This window comes from Neovison vison, chromosome 11 (genome assembly GCF_020171115.1).
Source record: "Neovison vison isolate M4711 chromosome 11, ASM_NN_V1, whole genome shotgun sequence".
NCBI lineage: Eukaryota > Metazoa > Chordata > Mammalia > Carnivora > Mustelidae > Neogale > Neogale vison.
In genome coordinates, this window is record NC_058101.1 from 176,177,237 (window position 1) to 176,194,528 (window position 17,292).

The window sequence follows — 17,292 nt, forward strand, 5'->3', positions numbered from 1 at the left end:
ACCTTTTTTCAAGTTTTTCCTCTTCATTTTTTTTATTCTTCGCAGTTTGAATATGCTGTTTCTACGTATAGTTTTGAAATATTTACCTTGCTTGGTATTCTCTGAAATTCCTGTATATAAGGTTTTGTGTCTATCATTAAATTTGGGAAATTCTGCTTCAAATATTTTTCTGTCCCTTTCTTTTTTCTCCTTCTGGTATTCCCATGATATGCATGTTATATCTTTTTTAATTATCCTACACTTCTTAGATATTCTGTGATGTCTTTTTTACTATTTTTTGCTCTTTACATTTCAGTTTTGGAATTTTCTATCTCTCTGCTTGTATTACCTGTTCTTTTATATTGTCCACTTTCCCCTAGTACATTAGCCATGGTTGTTTAGACCTCTAGTCTAATAACTCCAACATATCTGCCCTATCAATCTGATCTTCACCTTGTTCTATTTCTTCAAATTGTGCTTTTTCTCTTTTAGTATGGCTTGTAACCCTACAGAAATGGTCCATTTATTTCTTTCAAGGGACAGCATTCCTTGCTTACTAGAATATTATACAGAGTTATGGTCCTTCAGATATTGCTCTCTTAAGTTACATAACAAAATGTGAAGTTACAAAGATTACAATAATATTAGCTTTTAGAATAATAATTGTTTTTTAATCTATTAGTTTCTTGTCATGTAGAAAATAAAAAGTAGAGTTACAGTTGTTACAATAATTTTAGTTTTTGAAAATCCACATGAATTTACCTTTATTGAGATCTTTATTTTTTCATATAAACTTAAGTTATAATACACTGCCCTTTCAAATCACCCTGCCAGACTCCTTTGACCACTTCTTGCAGGGCTGCTATAGTAAGAGTTAATTCTCTTAATTGTTTGTTTGGGAATTAATTTCTCCCTTACATTTGAAGAACTCTTTTGCCAAATATAGGATTCTTGGTTGACAGGCATTTTTTTTTTTTTGGTCTGTCTGTCTGTCTCTCTTTTTTTCTTTCTTTTTTTCTATTAGCACTTTGAATATAACAGCCATCTGCCTGCTTGTTTCCCAAGTTTCTCACAAGAAAGCTGTTGATAATCTTACTTAGGATCTCTTGTATGTGACAAGTTACTTCTCTTGCTGATTCAAAATTCTCTCTCTGCTTTTGGATTTTAAAATTTCATTATAATATGTACCGATGTGAGCCATTTTAAGTTCATCTTACTTGAAGTTTATGAGTTTCCAGATGTTTGTTTTCATGTTATTCATTGAATTTGGGAAGATTTCAGTTATTATTTCTTCATATATTCTCTCTTCTGAAATGGAAAAGGGAGTTCTTCAAGTTTAAAAATAGACACTAACAACATGAAAACATGTAAAAGCATTAAAAGTCACTGTAAAAAATAAAATAAATTCAAATTCAGAATATTCTGATATTGTAATGTTAGCATATAAACTCTGATATAAAAGTTAAGAAACACAAGTTTAAAATTAGGGCACCTGGGTGGCTCCATTTAGTGTCTGCCTTTGGCTCAGGTCATTACCTCAGGGTCCTGGGATCAGCCAGGAAAAGTTTGCTTTTCCTGTCTCTCTGCCCCTTCTCCCTGCTCATGCTCTCACTCTCTCTCAAAAAAAAAAAAAAAAAAAAATTCTTTAAAAAAAGTATTAAAATTAACTAGATACAAAAATATGTTAATGAATACACCACATAAAATGATGGAAATTTTAGCATCGATTACACAAAATGTGGGAGAAGCTGAAATTAAAGTGTAGAATATTTGTATAAGTCAAAGTTAGGTTGTTATCAGCTTAAAGTAGACTGATCTATCTATAAAATATTTTATGTAAGCTTCATGATAACCTCAAATAAGAAAATCTGTAGTAAACGTCCTAAAGAGAAAGAGAAAGTAATCAAAGCATTAACATATTTTTTAAAAAATTAAATCATAAAGGAGGACAGCAAGAGAAGAAAAACAGAAGAAACCACCAGAATATAATGAACACAAAGGTAATAGTAAATCCTTTCTAATCCATAATTACTTTAAATATAAATTAATTGAAGTTTTATTTAAAAACAACAGGAAATTATAGGGCGCCTGGGTGTCTCAGTGGGTTAAAGTAAAGCCTCTGCTTTCATCTCAGGGCATGAGCTCAGGGTCCTGTGATTGAGCCCTGCATCAGGCTCTCTGCTCACCAGGGTGCCTGCTTCCCTTCCTCTCTCTCTCTGCCTGCCTCTCTGCCTACTTGTGTTCTCTGTCTGTCAAATAAATAAATACAATCTTTTTTAAAAAACAGGAAATTATATACTGCCTACAGTGATTTTCTTTACTTTTAATAATACACATAGGCTTGGGGTGCCTGGGTGGCTCAGTTGATTAAAGCCTCTGCCTTCTGCTCAGGTCACAATCCCAGAGTCCTGGGATCGAGCCCCACATCGGGCTCTCTGCTCAGCAGGGAGCCTGCTTCCTCCTCTCTCTCTCTACCTGCCTCTCTGCCTACTTGTGATCGCTCTCTGTCAAATAAATAAATACAATTTAAAAAAAAAAAGAATACACATAGGTTGAATGTGGAGGAATGGAAAAGAGATTTTTCATGCAAGTGGTAACCAAAAGAGAGTAATGTGGTTATATTCATATCAGAGAAAATACACTTTAAGCAAAAATTGTCAAAAAAGACAAGAAGGTCACTATATAAAGATTAAAGAATCAATTCACCAAGAGGATATAAAAATTGTAATAGATACATGCCTGAATTTCAAACATCTGAATATATAAAAGAAATGTTAACAAAACTAAAGAGGGAAATAGACTGTGATACAGCAATAGGAAGGAAACAAGGAAAATTTTTAGTGGTGGAGAGTAGAACTTAGTGAGAACTCCTAGCTTTATGCATTTTAATTGTTTGAATTTTACAAAATTTTATTTTACTTGTTTTACTTTAAAATGAAAATTAAAACTAAACTGTTAAATATAAAAGCACAATAACATGTAAACTCCATAGATGTTAACCTCTAGAATTGCAAATTTATTATAAATTTTTATTTTATTGCTCATTTTAAATAGTTTTTGCATCTATTTTATTTTATTTTGAAAAATGTGTTTAGTTAGGGGCGCCTGGGTGGCTCAGTGGGTTAAGCTGCTGCCTTCAGATCGGGTCATGATCTCAGGGTCCTGGGATAGAGTCCTGCATCAGGCTCTCTGCTCAGCAGGGAGCCTGCTTTCCTCTCTCTCTCTGCCTGCCTCTCCATCTACTTGTGATTTCTCTCTGTCAAATAAATAAATAAATAAAAATCTTTAAAAAAAATGTGTTTAGGTAAAAATGAAATACAAATATTGGTCACTAAAGTAAAATTTGGAAAAGGGGATTAAGATAAAAAATTGAAGTGGCCAGGTCAATCGAAGATAATTTTATTATATTATTTTGTATAGAAGTTAAAGTGTAGGTGTAGAAGAAGTGGTGATAGCAAATGTTTACAAAATAACTAAATGAGATATTTTTGAGAAATCAAACTTCACAAAATGTACCTTTCTCTGAATACAATGACCATAATTTATTATATCCTATTTATTAAAAATGATTAGGGCAAGGCAAGGTACATATCAAAAACAGTCAATATATAGAGCTCATGGGCGCCTGGGTGGCTCAGTGGGTTAAGCCGCTGCCTTCGGCTCAGGTCATGATCTCAGGGTCCTGGGATCGAGTCCCGCATCGGGCTCTCTGCTCGGCAGGGAGCCTGCTTCCTCCTCTCTCTCTCTCTGCCTGCCTCTCTGCCTACTTGTGATTTCTCTCTATCAAATAAATAAATAAAATCTTTAAAAAAAAATATAGTGAGCTCATAAATATAGTATCATGCAGGATCATGTAGGTAGTAATTTTGTCATTGACTATTATGTTGTCAAAATTTTCACTACTTTTTCTCATACAGTATTTCTCATACAGTATCTCATATAGTATTAAACATTTCTCATACAGAAAAAGTGATTTTATTCTTTTAATATATACATAAGATATAAAAACTAATATAATTTATAGTAATTATGTGACTTTTTTGTTTGTTTGTTTCAGATATGTAATAATTTGGGTAATTGTCATTGCTTTCCTGGCTATAGGCCTCCACATTGTGAATTCCAGATTGGCTCACCAGGGGGAAGTATTGATGATGGAAATGTCCAGAAATCTGGTGAGTAGAAATTAAACTTTTAAAACAAAATATATGCTCTTTTATTAAATACTTGAAGAACTATAACACTCAGTCAAATCTCTCATGATCACCTGAGTAACATTTTTTATTAACATATAATGTATTATCTGTTTTGGAGTACAGGTCTGTGATTCATCAGTTTTACACAATTCACAGCATTCACCATAGCACATACCCTCCCCAATATACATCACCCAGCCACTCCATCTCTCCCACCTTCTTCCCCTCCAGCAACCCTCGGTTTGTTTCCTGAGATTAAACCATGAGAGACTATGGACTCTGAAAAACAATCTGAGGGGTTTGAAGTGGCGGGGGGGTGGGAAGTTGGGGTACCAGGTGGTGGGTATTATAGAGGGCACGGCTTGCATGGAGCACTGGGTGTGGTGAAAAAATAATGAATACTGTTTTTCTGAAAATAAATAAATTGGAAAAAAAAAAAAAGAGTTCTTATGGTTTGTCTGCCTCTCTGGTTTCATCTTGTTTCATTTTTCCCTTCCCTCCCCTACGATCCTCTGTCTTGTTTCTCAAATTCCTTATATCAAGAAGATCATATGATAATTGTCCTTCTCTGATGTATTTCGCTCAACATAACATTCTCTAGTTTCATCCACATTGTTGCAAATGGCAAGATTTCCTTTTTTTTTTTTTTTTAAAGATTTTATTTATTTACTTGACAGAGAGAGATCACAAGTAGGCAGAGAGGCAGGGAGAGAGAGAGGGAAGCAGGCTCCCTGCTGAGCAGAGAGCCCGATGCGGGGCTCGATCCCAGGACCCTGAGATCATGACCTGAGCCGAAGGCAGCGGCTTAACCCACTGGGCCACCCAGGCGCCCCCAAGATTTCCTTTTTAATGGTTGAATAGTATTCCATCATATGTATATGTATATGTATGTGTGTGTGTGCATGTGTGTGTGTGTGTGTGTATAATATCCTTATCCATTTATCAGTTGATGGACATCTAGGTTCTTTCCATAGTTTGGCTATTGTGGACACAGCTGCTATAAACATTGGAGTGTACATGCCCCTTCGGATCACATTTATATCTTTAGGGTAAATACCCAGCAGTATGATTGCTATGTCATAGGGTAGCTTTATTTTCAACTTTTTGAGGAACTCCTGTACTGTTTTCCAGAGTGGCTACACCAGTTTGCATTCCCAACAACAGTGAAGGAGGGTTTCCTCTTCTCCACATACTCACCCACACCTGTCATTTCCTGACTGGTAAATTTTAACCATTCTGACTGGTGTGAGGTGGTATCTCTCCATGGTTTGGATTTGTATTTCCCTGATACCAAGTGACACTGAACACATTTTCTTGTGTCTGTTGTCCATTTGGATATCTTCTTTGCCAAAATGTCTATTCCTGTCTTCCATGCATTTCTTCATTAGATTATTTGTTCTTTTGGTGTTGAGTTTGATAAGTTCTTTATAAATTTTGGATACTAACCCTTTTATCTAATATGGCATTTGCAAATATCTCCTCCTATTCTTTTGGTTGTCTTTTGGCTTTTTTGATTGTTTCCTTTGCTGTGCAAAAGCTTTTGATCTTGATGAAGTCCCAATAGTTCATTCTTGCCTTTAGAGATGTTTCTAAGGAGAAGCTGCTGTGGCTGAAGTCAAAGGGGTAGCTGCATGTGTTCTCCTCAAGGATTTTAATGGATTCCTGTCTCACATGGAGGTCTTTCATCCATTTTGAGTCTATTTTTGTGTGTGGTTTAAGGAAATGGTCCAGTTTCATTCTTCTGCATGTGGCTGTCCAATTTTCCCAACACTGTTTGTTGAAGAGACTGTCTTTTTTCCATTGGACATTCTTTCCTGTTTTGTCAAAGATTAGTTAACCATAGAGTTGAAGGTCCATTTCTCGGCTCTCTAGTCTGTTCCATTGATCTATGGGTCTGTTTTTGTGCCAGTACCATACTGTCTAGATGATTATAGCTTTGTAACAGAGCTTGAAGTCTGGAATTGTGATGCCACCAACTTTGGTTTTCTTTTTCAACATTCCTCTAGCTATTTGGGGTCTTTTCTGGTTCCTTATAAATTTTAGGATAATTTGTTCAATTTCTTTAAAAAACATTGATGGTATTTTGATAGGGATTCCATTAAACATATAGATTGTTCTAGGTAGCATAGACACTTTCACAATATTTGTTCTTATAATCCATGAGCATGGAACATTTTTCCATTTCTTTGTGTCTTCCTCAATTTCTTTCATTAGTACTTTATAGTTTTCTGAGTACAGATTCTTTGCCTTTGTTTTGGGTGCATTGTAAATAGAATCAACTCCTTAATTTCTCTTTCTTCTATCTTGCTGTTGGTGTATAGAAATGCAACTGGTTTCTGTGCATTGATTTTATATCCTGACACTTTACTGAATTCCTTTATGAGTTCTAGCAGTTTTGGGGTGGAGTTTTTTGGGTTTTCCACATAAAGTATCATATCACCTGCAAGGAGTGAAGAGTTTGACTTCCTCTTTGCTGATTTGGATGCCTTTTATTTCTTTTTGTTGTCTGATTACTGTTGCTAGGACCTCTGGTATTATGTTAAATAGCAGTGGTGATAATGGACATCCCTGCTGTGTTCCTGACCTTAGGGGGAAAGCTGTCAATTTTCCCCCCTTGAGAACAATATTTGCTGTGGGTTTTTCGTAGACAGCTTTTATGATATCGAGGTATGTACCCTCTATCCTTACACTGTGAAGAATTTTGATCAAGAAAGGTTGCTGTGCTTTGTCAAATGGTATTTCAGTATCTATTTAGAGTAACATATGGTTCTTGCTTTGTCTTTTATTAATATATTGTGCCACATTGATTGATTTGCGGATGTTGAACCAACTTTGCAGCATTGAAATAAATCCCATCTGGTTGTGGTGAATAATCCTTTTAGTGCACTGTTGGATCCTATTGGCTATTATTTTGGTGAGAATTTTTGCATCCTGTTCATCAGGGATATTGGTCTGTAACTCTCCTTTTTTTTTTTTTAAATTCCATTTTTTAAATTTATTTTCAGCATAACAATATTCATTATTTTTGCACCACACCCAGTGCTCCATGCAATCCATGCCCTCTGTTATACCCACCACCTGGTACCCCGACCTCCCACCCCCCCCTTCAAAACCCTCAGATTGTTTTTCAGAGTCATGGTTCACCTCCCCTTCCAATTTCCCCCAACTCCCTTCTCTCTAACTCCCCATGTCCTCCATGCTATTTGTTATGCTCCACAAATAAGTGAAACCATATGGTAATTGACTCTCTCTGCTTGACTTATTTCACTCAGAATAATCTCTTCCAGTCCCATCCATGTTGCTACAAAAGTTGGGTATTCGTCCTTTCTGATGTAACTCTCCTTTTTGATGGGGTCTTTGTGTGGTTTGGGGATCAAGGTAATGCTGGCTTCATAAAATGAGTTTGTAAGTTTTCCTTCCATTTTTATTTTTTGGAACAGAAAAATAGGTATTAATTCTTCTTTAAATGTTTGGTAGAATGCCCCTGGGAAGCCATCTGAACCTGGGCTCTTGTTTTTTGGGATATTTTTAACTACTGCTTCAATCTCCTTACTGGTTATGGGTCTGTTCAGTTTTTCTATTTCTTTCTAGTTCAGTTTGGTAGATTATACATCTCTAGGAATGCATACATTTCTTCTAAATTGTCAAATTTGCTGGTGTATAGTTTCTCATAATATGTTTTTATAATTGTATTTCTTTGGAGTACGTTGTGATCTCTCCTCTTTCATTCATGATTTTGTTAATTTTGGTCCTTTCTCTTTTCTTTTGGTTAAGTCTGGCCAGGGGGTTATCAATCTTATTAATTCTTTCAAAGAACCAACTCCTAGTTTCATTCATCTGTCATGATCACCTGAGAAATTAAAAGAGTTATCTTGAATAGTGGCTTTAATTAAATTAGTGTTACACAATATTTGTGATGAGATTTTCTCAGATACTTAGTTTTCCTCAACTTAGTTAAATAAGTTAGAAGACAGTCCTCAAGTGTTATAAGTCTCAAAGCAAGAAAAAAGATAATGAACTTAATTAATAAATATTATATATACCTTGATTTCTCCACCAATAAACTATTCCTCTTCTCCCTCTTCTTGGGCCTCCATATCCTTGATACACAACAATATTTAAGTTAGGCCAGTTAAAAACCCTACAAAGGCCTCTAAGTGCACAAGGAAAGGAAAAGTCTCATGTCTCTGACTTTAAATCAAAAGCTCTAAATGATTAAGCTTAGTAAAGAAAGAATATGAAAGCCAAGATAGGCCAAAAGCTAAGCCTCTTGCACCAGTTAGGCAAGTTGAGGGTGCAAAGTTTTAGAGGAAAGTTAAAAATGTTAATCCATTAACATACAAATAATTTAAAAAACAAAATAACCGGGGCACCTGGGTGGCTCAGTGGATTAAGCCGCTGCCTTCAGCTCAGGTCATGATCTCAGGGTCCTGGGATCAAGTCCCACATCGGGCTTTCTGCTCAGCGGGGAGCCTGCTTCCCTCTCTCTCTCTCTGTCTGCCTCTCTGCCTACTTGTGATCTCTATCTGTCAAATAAATAAATAAATAAATAAAATAACCTTACTGCTTATATGGAGAAAGTTTTAGTGGTCTGGATAGAAGATCAAACAACCATTTCTTTAAGCCAAAGCCCAATCCAGAGCAAGACCCTAATTCTTTTCTGTTTTTCTAATGCCAAGAGATGTGAGGAAGCTGAAGAAGAAAAGTTTGAAAGTAGCAGAGGTTGGTTCATGATATTTAAGGAAAGAAACCATCTCCATCATATAAAAGTGCAAAGTGAAACAGCAAGTGCTGATGAATAAACTGCAGAAAGTTAGCTAAAAGATCTAGCTAAGACAACTAATAAATGTGACTACACTAAACAACCTATTTTCTATGTAAACAAAACATTGGAAGAAAATGCTGTTTATGAATTTCATAGCTGGAGAGGAAAAGTCAATGCCTGGCTTCAAAACTTCAAAGGGAAGGCTGAATCTTCCTGTTAGGGACTTATGCAGCTGGTGGCTTAGTTGAAGTCAATGCTCATTTACAATTCTGAAAATCCAAAAGCCTTAAGAATTAAACTAAATCTACTATTTAATTGGAACAGAAAAGCCTGGGTGACAGCACATATGTTTATAACATACTTTACTGAATATTTTATACCCACTGTTGATGACTGCTACTAAGAAAAATAGAAGTTTTTCAAAATATCATTGTTCATTGACAATGCACCTAGTCTTGTAAGAACTCTGATGGAGATTTACAATGAGATTAATGTTGTTTTCATGCCTGCTAACAAAGCATTCATCCTAAAGCCCATAGATGAAAAAGTAATTTTAATTTTCAAGTCCTATTACTCAGGAAATATGTTTCATAAGTCTATGGCAGCCATAGGTAGTGATTCCTCTGATAGATCTGGGCAATGGAAATTTAATACCTTCTGGAAAGGATTCACCATTTTAAATGCAACTAAGAGCACTTGTGATTCATAGGAAGAGGTCAAAATATCAACATTAACAAGAGTTTGAAACAAGTTGATTCCAACACTTACTGATGACTTTGAGTTATTCAAGACTGGTGGAGGAAGGAACTGCAGACATGGTTAAATTGCAAGAAAGTTAGATTAGAAGTGATACCTGAAGATACGACTGAATCACTGCAATCTCATGATAAAACTAACATTAGGAGTTGCTTCTTAGGATGAGCAAAGAAAATAGTTTCTTGAGAAAGAATCTACTCCTGTGAAGGTACTGTGAAGATTGTTGAAATGACAGCAAAAGATTTAGAATATTACATAAACTTGGTTTTTAGCAGGGATTCAATTTTAAAAGAGGGTACTTTTTTATATTACTATAGCTAAAAAATGCTACAAACAGCATCACATGCTACAAAGAAATCATTCATGAAAGGAAAAGTCAATCAATGTAACAAATTTCATTGTTGTCATATTTTAACAAAATGCCACAGCCATCCCAGCCTTCAGCAGCCACCACCCTGAACAATGCACAATCATCAACACTGAGACAAAATTCTCCTCTGCAAAAATATTATGGGGCACCTGGGTGGCTCAGTCAGTTGGGTAGCTACCTTTGGCTTGGGTAGTGATCCCTGCATCCTGGGATTGGGTCCCCCATTAGGCTTCTTGCCTGACGGGGAACCTGCTTCTCCCTCTGCCTCTGCCTGCCACTCTGCCTGCCTGTGCTCTCTCTCTCTCTCTCTCTGACAGATAAATAAATAAAATCTTTTATACATTATGACTCACTAAAAATTCAAATGATACTTAACATCTTTTAGCAGCAGTGTGTTTTTACATTAAGGTATTTACAGTGTTTTTGTAATGATATTGTACACTTAATAGACTACAATATACTGAAAACATAACTTTTATATACACAGGGAAACTAGAAGACTAAATTAACTTGCTTTTTTGTGTTATCTGCTTTATTGTGTTGGTATGGAACTGAACCTGCAATATCTTTTGCCTGTATTGTAATTCCAGAGTAAATACTAGGAAAACAATTCAAAATTTTTAGAAAAAAATTAAAGAATTAAAATTGTACAAAGTATTCCTTTCCACCAATTAATAAGATGAAGTCTAAATAGAGGAAAAAGAACATTAGGTAAATAGAATAATTAAATGTATATATAAATCCAATAATGATACTTTAACTAAATATCTATGAAGTAAACATTCAATTTAAAAGCAATTGCTCAGGCTTTCCAGGATAGTGATATATGAATACTCAGAACTTAACTCACCTTCCCCCAAGGACACATCAAGTCGACAGTTACAGATAGATCATTTACTCTGAAAGAGATCTGAAAACTAAAGAACTCTCCACAACAAAGAATAAAAGACCACACTGAGAACTAAACATGGTCTTGCAAACACACACGTAAATGCACACACACACACACACAAATACACCCTTGTGCAGAGTTACACAAGACAGGCACTTCCCCTAGAGGAAGGAAGTGTTAATGCCCCATGTAGCCCCTGGGATCTACACACAGAGATGAGTTCCCAAAAGACTTGGCTTAGCAAAAAAACAGTGGGAGTGACATCTGGGAATCCCAAAGTGCTATAGGAAACTGCGATTCTGCTTTTGGGGAGCTCATGAGTGGTCTCACTGCAAGACCTGGTAAAACAAACAAACAAACAAAAAGCAGCTCAGTTTGCAAGGCACTTAGCTTATTTAAGAATTTTCTTGGCTTTCTGGGGACATTACCTCAAGAGCAGGGAACAGCTGAGACATTCAACAAAGACAGAAGCATTAGTAATGCCAGTATTGCATTCTCCACATAGCCTGTTAATAAGGGCCGGTGAGTTCAGATGCAGCACCCTTCAGTCATCTTGCTGGGTTGGGCAGGAGTGGCAGGCATGGCACCTTTGAGTCCTAAAAGTATGAGTGGTTGCAGTGCTCCCCCACTCTCTGGCTCCGATAGGCAAAACTAACAGTTGAGAGTTATTCCATTCCCTAGCATAAGTCTGCAAGAATAGGCAATCGTGACATTTTCCTAATCCCTGGCTGGGGCTAAGAAGTGTGATCATGATCAGCATTCTCCTATTCCCAGACTAAACCCAACACATACACAAATGAGGCACTCTCCTGCTGCATTGCTGAAGACCATGGGCTTGTGTAATCAAAACATTTTCTTGATGCTTTTCTGAAGCTGGTAAGAATGTTCCACCTCATACACTCTCCAGCTGTGTTGCTAACGTGAGAGGGTACACATAATCCACACAGGAATCACCACTTGATTTCCTAGCCTAGTGGCCAAAAGTGCTGGCATTCCAGAACTTCATGGGGCTATAACAATCAGAAAGAGTTTTTGGCAGACCACCATCATAGTGGATAAACAGTGCATAACAGTGCATAAACAGCAGACTGAAACACAACCCCAGTCTTCCTATGAAGAGGCCTATTTAGTTAGTCTGGAGTTTAGACCAGAGGCTTAACAAGTTTCCCACAAAAGTAGAGGCTACATTTAAAAAATTATATTCTTTAAAAATATTTTAAAAAGACAAACCTTTAACTATACTAACTCAAGAAAAGAGAAATTTTAAAAATCAGAAATGGAAAAGGAGACATTACAACAGATACCACAGAGTAACAAAATTTAATTAATTAAATTTAACTTATTTGCATGTGGTTATCCAGTTTTCCCCTACATGACGTGTTGAGTAGACTATCCTTTCCTCATTGAGTATTCTGGGTCTCTTGTCAAATATTACTTGACCATAAGTGCATGGGTTTATTTCTGGGCTCTCAATTCTGCTCCATTTTTCTACATATCTATTTTTATGCCAGTACTAAGCTGTTTTGATTACACTAGATTTATAGTATAGTTTGAAATCAGAAAGCGTGATACCTTCAGCTTTCGGTTCTTTTTCTGGATCACTTTGGCTCTTCAGGGTCTTCTGTGACTCCATACAAACTTTAGAATTGCTTTTTTCTATTTTTGTGGAATATTTTTGAGGGATTCCATTGAACCGATGGATGACTTTGAGTCATATGGACATTTTAACAATATTAATTCTTTTAATCCATGATCATGGGGTACATTACCATTTGTTCATGTCTTCAGTTTCTTTCATCAAAGTTTTATCATTTTCAGTGTACAGATCTTTCACCTTATTGGTTAAATTTATTCTTAAATATTTTCATTTTTTTGATGCTATTGTGAATGGAATGTTTTTGTTTTTGTTTTTGTTGTTTTTTCTCTCAGATGTTCTGTTATACATGTAAGAAACACAACTGTTTTCTGATATTGATTTGGTATCTTGGAACTTCATTGAATTTATTAGGTAGATACAATTTTTTGGTACTGTCTTTAGTATTTTCTATATATAGGATCATATTATCTACAAAGATCATTTTTCTTTTTCATTACTGATTTGGGTACTATTTATATCTTTATCTTACCTGATTACTATAAATGGAATTCCAGTACTATGTTGAACAAGAGTGGCACCCTTGTCTTATTTTTCATCTCATATGAAAATCTTTCTTACCATTGAGTATATTAGCTGTGGACTTATAAATGGCCTTTATTAAGATGGGGTATCATAGTAAATTTGTTGAGAGTTTTTATAAGGAAAAGATACTATATTTTGTCAAGTGCTTTTTGTGCATTCATTGAGATGATCATATGATTCATATTTTTTTATCTCATTAAATTTATGTGGTGTTTTGCATTTATTAATTTATATATGTTGAATCATCTCAGAGATAAATTTTACTTTCTCATGATGAATTATCTTTTTAATGTGTTTTTGAATTTTATTTGGTAATATTTTGTTAAGAATTTTTGCATCTATATTTATTACAGATACTTGTCTGTAATTTTCTTTTCTTGTGGTATAAGGTAATGCTGCTCTTGCAGAATGAGTTTGAAAGTGTCTTTTCAATTTTTGGAAACATTTGAGAAAGATTATTGTTAATCTTTCTTTAAATATTTGCTATCATTCACCAAAACAATCTGATCTGAGAATTTTCTGTTTTGAGAGACTTTGATTACATTCATATCCATACTTTTGTTGGTCTGTTCAGATTTTCTATTTTTCATGTTTCAGTCTTGATGGATTATATGATTACAGGAATTTATCCATTTTATCTAGGTTATCCAGTTTGTTTGGCTATAGTTATTCATAGTAGTTTCTCATGATTCTTTGCATTTTTGTGGTATCTGCTATAATGTCTCCTCTTTAATTTGATTTCTCTCTCTTTTCTTGAATTAGTATAATTAAAGATTTATCTTTTACTTTTCTATTTTTTAAGATTTTATTTATGTATTTGACAGACAGAGATCACTAGTAGGCAAAGAGGGAGGCAGAGAGAGAGGGGGAAGCAGACTCCCTGCTGAGCAGAGAACCTGATGTGGGGCTCGATCCCAGGACCCTGAGATCATGACCTGAGCTGAGGCAGAGGCTTAACCCACTGAGCTACCCAGGCACCCCGAAGATTTATCTTTTTCAATATTTTTAAAAAGTCAAGTCTTAGCTTCATTGACTTTTTCTGTTGTTTTTCTAGTCTCTATTTCATTTACTTCTGCTATGACATTGGTTATTTCCTTCCTTCTACTAACTTTGAGTTTAGTTGTTTGTTTGTTTTCTCCTAGTTCCATGAGGTATAAAATTAGGTAGTTATTTCCATATTTCATTCCTTTAACTTCTAGTTTTATACTACTGTGTTTGGAAAAGATACTTGGTATGATTAAGGAACTTCTGTACACTGTGGGTAGAAATGTAAAATGGTACAGCCAGTGTGGGAAACATTATGGGAGTTCCTCAAAATTTTAAAAATAGGAGTACAAAAGGATCCAATAATTCCACTATTGGATATTTACCCAAATAAATTGAAAACGATAATTCAAAAAAATTTTGAATTTTTTCATCAAACATGCATCCCTATGTTTATTTCAGCATTATTTACAATAGCCAAGATAATGGAAGACACTTAAATGTGCATCTATAGACACATGTGGTATACATATACAATGGAATATTACTCAGCCATAAAAAAGAATGAAATCTTGCCATTTGCAATGTCATGGGTAGATCTCCAGAATATTATGCTAAGTAAAATGTCTGTCAGAGAAACACAAATACCATGTGATTTCACTTATACGTGAAATTTAAGAAACAAAACCAATGAGGGCACCTGGGTGGCTCAGTGGGTTAAGCCTCTGCCTTCAGCTCAGGTCATGACCTCAGGGTCCTGGGATCGAATCTCACATCGGGCCCTCTGCTCAGCAGGGAGCCTGCTTCCCCCCTCTCTGTCTGCCTGTCTCTATACCTACTTGTCACCTCTCTCTGTCAAATAAATGAATAAAATCTTTAAAAAGAAAAGAAACAAAACCAGTGAGTAAAGGATTTAGGGGAAGAGAGGAGGAGGCAAACCAAGAAACAGTCTCTTAATTATCAAGAAAAAAAACTGATGTTCATGAGAGGGAAGGGGGAAGAGTAAAATAGGTGATGGGGATTAAGGAGTGAGTTTACTTGCTAAGAAGAGCATTGGATATTGTATGGAAGTGCTAAATCACTATATTGTACAAATGAAGCTAATATTACACTGTATGTTAACTAACTGGAATTTAAATAAAAACTTTTTAAAAAGACAAATGAATAAGGATGATTTTATTCTTCTTAAACTTGTTAAAACATATTTTGTGACCTATCATGTGGTCTACCCTAGAGAATATGTGCATAGAATATGTATTCTGCTTCTTTTGGATGGTAAAAATTTCTGTATGTGCTGTTAGTTCCATTTAGTCTACAGTATGATTCAGGTCAGTTTCCTTGTTGATTATCTGAATATCTAATTATGCCAAAAGAAGATTATTGTGGTCCTCTACTATTATTACATTGTTTTCTTTTTCTTCCTTCACACCTGTTACTATTTGCTTAATATATATTCAGGTGTTCTGATTTTGGGTGGATGCATAAATATAATTGCCATATCTTATTTTTTAATTATATAATAATCTTCTATGTTTCTTGATACCATTTTGGCTTAAAGTCTACTTTTCTGATTTCAGTATAGCTACTTCTGCTCTTCTTGTATAGAATATCTTTTGCTGTCTCCTTACTTTGAATCTATGCATGTCATTGAAGCTGAAGTGAGTCTATTATAGGAAGCGTATAATTGAGTCTTATTTTTTATTCATTAACTCTATGCCTTTTATTTATTTATAATTTTTCAAACATTTATTTATTTGAGAGAAAGAGAATGTATGTGAGCAGGGGAAGGGGCAAAAGGAAAATGAGAGAATCTCAACCAAACTCCCCACTGAGTTCAGAGTCTGACATAGATTTGATCTCATGACCCTGAGATCATGACTTGAATGGAAATCAAGAGTTAGATACTTAACAGACTAAACCACCCAGGTACCACACTCTTTGTGTTTAAATTGGTCTATCCATTAACATTAAGAGTAATTATTGATAAATACAGACTTATTGATGTCATCTTGTTTTCTGGCTGTTTTACAGTTCTATTTTTCTTTTATTCTTTTTTTGATGCCTTCCTTTATAAATTGATGGTTTTCTTCTCCATCTTTTTTGTTTCTATTGAGAAATTTTTCTTTGTGGTTCTCATGAGGTTTACATTATAAAACATAAAACATAAAATAAAAACATCATAAAACAAATTGTGCATATATATGTATATATGTATATATAATTATAAATAAGTTTTATTCCTGGTATGATTAAATTGTTTATGTATGATTAAATATGTATTATATATACATATATATGCATATATATACACACATATATACATATATATAATTCCGTTAACAGTGTAACCTTGATCATATACAAGACTAATATTCTTTTATTCCCCCTTTTATGTTTTGCATTTCAAAATTTATATCTTTTTGTGTATCCACTAAAAACTGGTGAAACTATAACTATTTTTAATACTTCCTGTCCTTTAACCTTTATTCTAGATTTAAGTAGTTAGCATATTAGTGGGGCATTTTGAATCTGACTACATACTTAACTTTGCCAATGTGCTGTGTATTTTCATATGTTTATATGTTACTAATTAGCATTCTTTTGTTTCAGCTTGAATAAAACTTTTCAGCATTTCTTATAGGGCAGGTTTAGTGGTGATAAATTCCCTCAGCTTTTATTTATTAGGGGAAAATCTTTATCATATCTTCAATTCGCAAGGACAACTTTACTACTTGAAGTATTCTTAGTTGGCAGTTTCTTACTTTTAGTATTTTCAATATGTCATCCCATTTCTCCTGCCCTGTGAGGTATCTGCTGAGAAACCCACTGATAGCCTTATGGGGATTTTCTTATCTGAGAGATATTTTTTCTCTCACTTTTAAAATCCTCTCTCTTTAGTTATAGACAGTTTTGTTATTGTCTTGGAGAATAATATTTTGGTTGAAATTTTGCTTTATTGAAATATTTGCTTTATGAACTTTGATGTCCAAATCTCTCCCCACTCTTGGGAATTTCTCCATTATTCTCTTAAAACTTATTTAAAAGTTTCCCATTCCTTTCTCCCCCTCTTCTTCTTCCAGGAATCCAGTGTGTACATTATATCTTTTCACGGTGTTCCATGATTTCCACAGGCTTTCTTGATTCTTCTTCCTTTTTTTTTTTTTGTTTTCTTTT

General features: G+C 34.7%; 1 protein-coding gene across 1 annotated transcript in view; it reads left to right on the forward strand.

Moving 5' to 3' along the window:
* The window catches only part of ADAM18 (ADAM metallopeptidase domain 18), a 199,631-nt gene that overhangs the window by 149,830 nt on the left and 32,509 nt on the right, over positions 1-17,292 (forward strand). The window contains exons 16-17 of the mRNA XM_044226000.1: positions 4,037-4,155; positions 12,744-12,757. Of these exons, the coding sequence (XP_044081935.1) occupies positions 4,037-4,155; positions 12,744-12,757 (133 nt within the window). The remainder of the gene's footprint in view (positions 1-4,036; positions 4,156-12,743; positions 12,758-17,292) is intronic.